The sequence below is a fragment of the Euleptes europaea genome, chromosome 11, assembly GCF_029931775.1.
Source record: "Euleptes europaea isolate rEulEur1 chromosome 11, rEulEur1.hap1, whole genome shotgun sequence".
Taxonomy (NCBI): Eukaryota; Metazoa; Chordata; class Lepidosauria; order Squamata; family Sphaerodactylidae; genus Euleptes; species Euleptes europaea.
Window position 1 is genome coordinate 30,890,902 of NC_079322.1, and position 9,291 is coordinate 30,900,192.

Consider the following 9,291-nt stretch of genomic DNA (forward strand, 5'->3'; position numbering starts at 1 on the left):
TGCCTGCAAGGCTCCTTCCAACTCTGATTTTATCATCTTAAATTTCATAGCTTAAATTTCATAGCTTATAGCGAAATCCCAGATGGCGTTACCCCCTTTTAAATCCATTTAAATATAAACTGGCTTAGAAAAGTACAGATTCTATTTTGGATTGTCCTGTTAATTAGGAATATAGAAAGTACTAAACAGTACTCCATTTAATGTGCATTTCAACAATTACAAAAATCTGCATGCAAATGATGCTCAAAAAGTCAATCAAAGCTGACGAACAAAAACAGAATTGTTCCAAAATAGTTATTTTATTATGTTCTCAGAAGCATTGACAGCAGCTTCGATTTCTTCAAATACTGGCACATTTCCCATATAGTTGTTTGTTTCTATAGTTTCTAATTTCTTCTGATAGTCATTTGGCAAACCATTCTGCTTTGCCCCCAGACAGATGACCTACACAAACAAAAGGCACAGGTGGAGTTAGAATCTAATAGTGACATTTTAGCACCATTGATCATACAAAGAAGTGGGAAATTGGTTAAGGGAATAGATTACGGCCCATTCACATGTGCATGTATTCACATGTGCAGATTTCTCTGCATTTGATGACTGGTAGCTGAATGAGTAAACTGAATCCATCAAGAGGTATGGAATACGAAAATCATAGAATCATAGAGTTGGAAGGGACCACCAGGGCCATCAAGTCCAACCCCCTGCACAATGCAGGAAATTCACAACTACCTCCCCCCTTACCCCTAGTGACCAGAAGATGACCAAGATGCCCTCCCTCTCATCATCTGCCTAAGGTCACAGAATCAGCATTGCTGACAGATGGCCATCTAACCTCTTCTTAAAAACCTCCAGGGAAGGTCTCAGACCGGTGATAACCCATTCACACATCCAAGCTACCACTCGATGCTGCACGTGATAAGCATGCTCACAACAGACCAGCTTTCATACATCAAGGAGGAATTCACATAAACATATTGCCGTGTAACCTACCACTAAGCACAGCAAGGCTTGAAGCCTTTCTCCAGTGTGGTGTACTGGTTCAACCGGGATCTTGGGAGTCTTGGGTTTGAATCCCCACTCTGCCACAGAAACTTGCTGGTGACCATGTGTGGCCAGCAAGCGACCTCACCCTCCGCTTAATCTACTCTCAATGGGTTGTTGTTGGAAGGATAGCAAGGACAACAATGTAACCTTGTTTTGGGTCCTCCACTGGGGAAATAATAGGGGATAAATATGTGAACAAATAAAGACAAGTCAAGCGGAGGAAGAGCCATTTGAAGGCTCCATAATTTGCTGAGCAGAGTGGTCTGATAGAGGCCACTGTTCAGGTATCACCCTTGATTTGCTGCGAATAACTTACTGCCCCATGCAAAAGACAGCACGGAGTCATCTAAATCCACCCTAAGACAAGGTAGTCACTCCAAATTTTCCACATCAGCAACGAAAGCGTATGACGTGTTTCCCATGCTCACAAATAATATTTACAGGGGTAGTCTTAACCAATGGCCAGCAAGGGTGGCTGCCCAGGGAACTGTGCTGGGAAACCCTAACAACCTCCAACACCAACAGATGGATGTAGCCAGCTTGGAGGCAGTGGCTGCTTCCCCCCCACCACGAAATTGGTGGGGGGGTACCACCTACCAATCTGTTTTTCTGTCACACCACTAAACAATGTGACAGAAAAACAAAAGGGGCTTCTTTCAGTCACAATGGGTTGGATCCAGGGCCGGTGCCAGGCTTTTTTGCGCCCTAGGCAAGGCTAACTACTTGCCACCCCCCCACTGCAAACCAATTTTCAAAAACAAATGTCTTGTAGAAGAAATAAAAACACAAAACTTGAAACTGCTAATTTTTAAAATAATTGGTCAGTTCTGCAGGTCAGTTCTGCACCCTAGGCGACCGCCTAGTTCGCCTAATGGTAGCACTGGCCCTGGTTGGATCCAACCCTTTTTTCCTATTGGTGAAAAACAGAGGAGGGGGGCTCCCGTTAACAAGGAAAAAGACTATGGATTGGGAGGGATTGGGAGACCTGCATGGATAAAAACCATGTGGGCTGGGGACTGTAGTAAAGAGAGAAATTAAGTGGCATTGAGTGAAAAAGCTGACTGGATCCATCCCATTGAGAAGAAGCTCTTCCACGGAGGCCTGGTAGGTATGCCTCATTCCCTCTTATGAACACTGAAACGATAACAGTAGATCGTCCGGCAGCTTACTAAGCACCATTTACTGTTCAGATATCATACACAACTCTTTTTTTAAAAAGCTGTTTCAGTTTCTTCCATTCTCAACGTTTGCTAAAGCTGTGAGAAGCAACCCAAATAATCAAAGATTTGCTTTCAAAATGTGAAGTTCTAGTAAGAGAGAAGTAAAAAAAAAAGCAGAAGTATTTATAACTGCTGTATGGCTTATGAAAGCAAGAAGCTGCACCCTCAGCATGATATGATTTTTACAAATTAACAGAGTATCATTCAGGTGTTCACTACAGCACAAAATGAACAGCCTCAAATGATTTAAAAATAACCGTTTGTCTTTAAATATACAGAAAATACACAGGCTGAGGATAAGGACATGAATCTACTGGCAAGCAGGGTAATGTTTTTCTTTGCAAGTTCATGAGGCTCAACTGAGAAAAGGGAACTGAATCTTAAAGTGCCACCAAAAACAGAGATGCACCCTCCCAAGCCCACAATGGGCTTGGTGGTAGAAAGTGCTATCATGTAAGAAAAATGGGTTGCCAATCTCCCAGACTGGTCATGGCAACCCCAACAGATGCGTGACACCACCTTTCCAGACATGATGGGCAGCCCGAATCGCCACTGAAAGGGCTCCTATCCCATCCCGCGAAACAGGCAGCCAAGGAACCATGGCCAGGTCAGCCCCTCCTGTGAACCAGAGGGAATCCATTTTCCCGTACGCCCGTTCCAGCAGAAGCCATCTCGCAGGGAATTGTCAAGCACGTAATCGTCGCCAATACCCCCCCTCTCCCTGCATCATCTGCATGATTGATGGCCCATCGGAAAGCATCGAGATAGCAGTAACGGAGGATCGCTCCCCCGGCTATGCAAAGCGACCCGCCCCGGACCCAGCTGTACGCGTCTTTGTTCCAGCTCGTTGATCCCATCTACGAACGACTCCCGGTCCTCCCGGAACTGCGCAAATCAGTAGGAGTAGAATAGTTTGTCTCAATTGCCCAGTTGCCTCACCCCGGCAGCTGACCATTAGTATTATTGTCACCTTTTGGTTCACAACGGGAACCATGAAGGGGTAATCACATCACCCTGCCCCCAGGAAAAGGTATAATTGGGGTCTCCTTAGTCCATACCTTACCTTAGGTCTTCCCCTTGCATACTTGCTGTTACTCTGTCGGTCTGGGTAGCAATGCCAGACCACCCAGCTCTCCAGCCTCGCTGGTTAAGCCACAGGAATCCCTACCCCTTTCCCCTCCTTTAACCACTTGGAACCTCGGAAATCCACTTCTGGACCAGGTGCAGTATTACCCGTCTTCAGAGGGCCTGCCGCATTGGCAAATGTCTCTACTTTAACAGACTCTGTGAGTTGTGTGATGTGTATGTGTAATTTTGTATGCGTGTGTGAGTAAAATTCTTTTAAACCTAATTCCATTGCTTCTGCCTCATTTTCTGATCATGGTACGGATTGTGGTATACAAAGGTTGCATCCCTGCTTAAATTATGTCCAGTGCCGGTTACTGAATGCTAATTACCCCATATAATAATTCTTAACCGAGCATTTTGGCTAACAATCAAGTTGCAGCCAGTTTGTGGTGAACCCAAAGGGCATTCAAGGCTAGAGATGAACAGAGGTGGTTTGCCCTTGCCTGCCTCTACGTAGCGATCCTTGATTACCTTCGTGCTCTCTCATCCAAGTACTAACTAAGGCCGACCCTGATTAGCTTCTGAGATCCAGCCAGCCTGGGCCATCCAGGTCAGGGCACAATTTGCTCAGAAGGACGTAACTCCGTTTAAGGATAGCACTATTAATCTTGACTGGCAGGCAGATTTCAAAATACTAAAAGCCTCAATTTGGGGAATTTAAATACAAGGCGCAAAAAAAGTAACTAGCTGTGTTTATTCTAATGTCTTCAGCTTCAACATCCACACGCTGTAGCTGCAAACGAATAGCTGGAGAGCCAGCAAGGTGTAGTGGTTAAGAGCAGTGGTTTGGAGCGGTGGAGTTTCATTCCCCACTCCTCCACATGAGCAGTTGAGGCTAATCTGGTGAACTGGATTTGTTTCCCCACTCCTACACACGAAGCAGGCTGGGTCACCTTGGGCAAGTTACAGCTCTGTTAGAGCTCTCTCAGCCCCACCTACCTCACAGGGTGTCTGTTGTGGGGAGGGGAAGGTGATTTGAATCTCCCTTAACTGGTAGAGAAAGTCAGCATATAAAAACCAACTCGTCTTCTATATCGTGGGCTGTGTGTGCAATTAAGAATCTCCCAAACCATTCGAGACATGCAGCGACTTCACTAAAGGCTAGAAACAGATCCTGCAGGTTCAGCTTGTTCCAAGCATTCGACGTGCATACAGAGCAAACTGGTGGATTTCTCCAGCTGTGCTAGCACACCTCCTCCGCTCGCCTTTCTTGCCTCTGTGTGGCTTCCTACCCAAGCAAACACGAGTGGGGAGGTGTTGCAACCTCACCTCATCTACACGCCAGGCTGGATCCTGCTCAAGCTTGGCAATGGAGAAAGAACCACCCTTCTGCACCATTGTGACATGGCCGCAATCAGGGAGGTGCTAGTAAAAGACTCGGCTAGTAAAAGAGTGTTTTACGATTCTCCTCCTTGGGTCACTGAGGGTGGCCAAAGTCCCCAAGGAGATTACTGATGAACAAGGCATAGTTTTTTATGAGTTCATTGGAAAACATACATCTTATTTAGCTAAAATGCGATTACAGTGCCATAGCAGAAGAAGAAGAGTTGGTTTTTATATGCCGACTTTCTTTACCACTTAAGGAAGAATCAAACCGGCTTACAATTACCTTCCCCTCCCCACAACAGACACCCTGTGAGGTATGTGAGGCTGAGAGCTGTAACTAGCCCAAAGCCACCCAGCTGGCTTCATGTGTAGCAGTGGGGAAATAAATCCAGTTCACCAGATTAGTGTCCGCCACTCAAGTGGAGGAGTGGGGAATCAAACCCAGTTCGCCAGATTAGAGTACACCGTTCCAAACCACCGCTCTTTACCACTACATCACACAGTGAAAAAGCGCAGAATATGAACATGACTTCCACAAACATGTTCGGGCAAGATCTTCGCTGTGTGATACCTATGGTATCATTTTTTGATAATTATGTTAAAGAATAAAGTTCTCTGTTTCAGCTTGTCAGAGTAATATTGTAGCAACAACTGAGTCACACGTTAATAGGAGATAGGGTTCACCATCAAGACAGCAGGCCAAATTATTCCTTGGCTCAGTTTCGTGGAAGCGATAGCAGAGTGCAACTCTGTTCTAGATGAGGAACAACGTTCTTCTCATCAGCTCATGCACAAACCTTCCTCTCATGCAATCCTAAACAGAGTTACACCCTTCTAAGCAAATTCATTTCAGTGGACTTAGAATGGTCTAATTATACTTATGACCGAACTGTTAGAATCACAAAGCATACTTACTTTTTTATAGTGTGGAGAAGGAAGATTACGAACATAGTCATTCATCTGATAACTTCGACATCTTAGTGTTTTACCTTCTTCAGTGTTAACGTTAACTTCTATCGGGACATAAAGACCACCTTCAACTCCCTCTTGTCTGAAACAGAAGACACAACTTTCGCATCAAACCAAGACCGTGAAAGCAAATGCAATAATTTATCCATTTAAAGGGTTGTTTAGTGAGCATTATGCAATATCAGACAAAAAAAAGTTTTTAATAGTATCTTTTCCAGGAATTTTTAAACCTCAGAATGCTAGCAACACCTACATTTATGAAACTAGGCTGTGTCCCCACAGCAGTTTTATGTGCTGCTAGCAGCAAAATTTAGTGTTAAACTGGAAGTGAAAGAGGAATAAAATTATGCAACATTTTATAGAGAGAACAGCTCATTAGCACTGCGCCATCTATGATGACCCTGTAAATTCTCTAATCTCCTGTTTGGATACAGAAAAAGATGACCAGTGTTCACATGCTGGTGGTCTGGATGTACACTGTTTGCACATGCACATCACACTAAACAGACACACAAAAAGTAGATTTTAAAAATAGAAACCAATCATTTCAAGAAATGAGTCACAAGACCCTGGGTGTTCAGGATACCACCCTTGCCAGAAAGAACTACTGTCTCCTACAGATCTTTTACTTCCTAGTTTGGCCCACCCCAAATTATCCGCAAGAATGCACAGGCGCACATGTTCAAACTTGCGATGATGTGTTGATATCCCACCCTAGATCAGTGATGCCCAGCTTGCGGCTTCTGATGGGTTCTTCCCCAAACCACATCGCCAGTCCTGCCAGTCCTCCATGACATTGGAGTAGGGGGCATTTCAGAAGAAATCAGGGGCATTGCCTTTGTGTCTGCAGGGAACAGCCATTTGGAAACAGCAGCCTCCATTGTAGGAGGATGCTCGGAAGGCAACCTCCCAATATTTTCTGATTGGCCCTAGCCTCCTGCGGCAGCCTTTTTGTATCTGACCCTGGCGCCCACATGGCAGCCGTTGTGTGGTGACGCTCCTTGTCCTTGCAACTCCAAAACTGCCTTCTGACTCAACAAGGTTGAGGACCCCTCCACTAGATTATTTATCAGAGCATCTGCTGAGCAGTACGATCAGCTCTGCAGAGAGTCCCTCAGATTTGCATTACTTCTTAGTCCTAATACTTAAGAGACATGGAGATCTTCCTGGGGGTGGAGTGAGGGGAAGATTACTTTTCTGACTACTCATACGCGGACCAAGAAGTACTGGCACAAGAAAGCAGTGCCATCATGCCAAACGGGTGGAAGCTCAGAACTTCTGCAGCAGGAACTTCCCCTTTAACAGGGTTCTTCCTGTTGCCTCACTACTGCTGCCAATTAAAAGCATCATGTGAAAGCCCTTTGTATGAAACACAATTCTTTACAGTGCCCTTGACTATGACTGTGTACCCTATACCTCCTGCAGCAAAAATCCAAGATGAAACCCAGCTCTGATTAAATCACGCTCTGCAACAGAAAATCAAGATAATGTCTAGATTTAAAAGAAAACTGAAGTTGTGAGACTCATTTCTATTTTGTAACTTTTACAAAGTTAATATTACAAAGTTAGCACTTCAGATAAAAGTCAGATTTTTCCTACACCAAAATAGTTTTTGAGAGCCAGAGTGGTGTAGTGGTTAAGAGCGGTGGCTTGGAGTAGTAGACTCTGATCTGGAAAACCGGGTTTGATTCCTCCACATGAGCAGCAGACGCTAATTTGGTGAACCGGGTTGGTTTCCCCACTCCTACACATGAAGCCAGCTGGGTGACCTTGGGCTAGTCATACTCTCTCAGCCTCACCTACCTCACAAGGTGTCTGTTGTGGGGAGGGGAAGGGAAGGTGATTGTAAGCCAGTTTTATTCTCCCTCAAGTGGTAGAGAAAGTCGACATAAAAACCAACTCTTCTTTTAATGTATCATTCCAATTTGACAATTGTTTTGGCAAAGAATTGACACCTTACTACAAAGCATCCAGAACAAGACCATTAACAATGCAAGAGTCATTTAATAAATTGTCAGGAGCTAATGTGGTATAGAGTTAGTTTCCAGCTTAGATCCGGGAGACCCAGGTTCGAATGCCCACTCTGTTATGGTAGCTTGGTGGGTGACTTTGGACCAGTCACACCCATTCAACCTAATCTACCTCACAGGGTCATTGTGAGGATAAAATGGAGGATGAGAACAGTGTAAACCTCTTTGGGTCCCTATTAGGGAGAAAGGTAGAGTATGAATGAAATTTTAAAAAAAAGTGCAATCATAAACCACTTACTTGTCCAGAGATCTTAAGTCATGACTGTTCATCAGCCAAACTACTCCCCACACTTCATCACCAGGGCTCTGCAGAATAGTAGCTGTACTTCCATGCCAAGTCAAACTCAGTTTCCCTTGAGGAGAGCCAAAAGCAAGCTTGTAATCCTGTGAATAACATAAGGGAAATTATCAGTCTCCATTTATTTGCTGGTTTTGTTTTGATCCTGTCCTTTTACTCACTATTGCAGCTGGCTTACAATATTACAAACATCTGAAGAAGGTATCTGAAGAAGTGAGCTGTGACGAAAGCCCTGCCAGAAATTTTGTTAGTCTTTAAGGTGCTACTGGACTCTTCCTCTTTCCTAATATTACAAACAGTGCAAGAGACTGAACATCACAAAGCACCAATGCAGAGATATGTTCCAGATCTTCCTATCATTCGATTCACTGAAACAACCTCACAATCAACAGAATAGCAGAGGACAGGAAAATCACTTCCCTTGTCATGTGCCTAACTGGAGCAAAACCATCATGTAGAAAGCAACCTCCAGCTTTATCAGAAATGAGCTACATTCTAAGATCCCAAAGCTGATCCAGAACCTACACTTGGTATGCTTACAGTACCCAAGCAAGCTAATCACATTTGTGTTGTTGCCAACATACTTGCCTTTCAAATCCCAAATGAGAAAAAGATTGTATCTTATTAAATACTTTTACTATAATAAGAACTGCAGGAAGATCAATAGATTCTAAGGTGACCTTCTTTATTTACTACATTTTTATCCCGTCTTTTCTTGAGAAGGCCAGAAGCTCCTTGTTTGTTAGACAAACATTTGTTCAATGATCACACATCTCCCACATATGGCAGTCTCCACTTAAGTAGACCACAAGTGTCTTCGGCATACGTAAAGAGAAAACAGACAGTGCCCACACCTGTAACTTCGCTGAGGCATGAAAAGCTGCAGATGGGTTTCTTAACGTTATCCTCTCCCACAACAAGTTACTGCCATAGGCAAAATACAGGAAATTCCCTTCCTTGCAGTTATGGTCTCCCAAGTTGCCACCTGATCCAGCACAAGTACAGTTCTTGAAGGTTTCCATCTACTAGAAAGGAACTCTGTGAAAAGGAAAAAGCAGTTCAAGGTTTGTTTGTAAGGGCAGGACATGGACCATGAAAATACCACTGAGCTGGGCTTCCAGAGGGCCTCAGCATTAACCTTTGTTCAGGCCCTTAACGGACACAACATTCTCCCCCCCCCCACTGTTTTGCTGATGCTTTGCAAATTTCTTGTCCCTTGGTGGGGTTTCTCTCCACCTGTTTCCTCCTGGGAAGAAAGCAACCTAATAATGAC

General features: G+C 44.2%; 1 protein-coding gene across 1 annotated transcript; it reads right to left on the reverse strand.

The window, feature by feature from the left end:
- Positions 1 to 288: 288 nt before the first annotated feature.
- On the reverse strand, positions 289 to 9,040 carry GGCT (gamma-glutamylcyclotransferase). The gene is made up of 4 exons (XM_056857759.1): positions 8,873 to 9,040; positions 7,959 to 8,104; positions 5,637 to 5,772; positions 289 to 444 (listed from the first exon to the last, which is right to left on the reverse strand). The coding sequence occupies exons 1-4, from the start codon at positions 9,038 to 9,040 to the stop codon at positions 295 to 297; spliced, it is 600 nt and encodes a 199-aa protein (XP_056713737.1). The 3' UTR covers positions 289 to 294.
- Between the last annotated feature and the right edge of the window lie 251 nt (positions 9,041 to 9,291).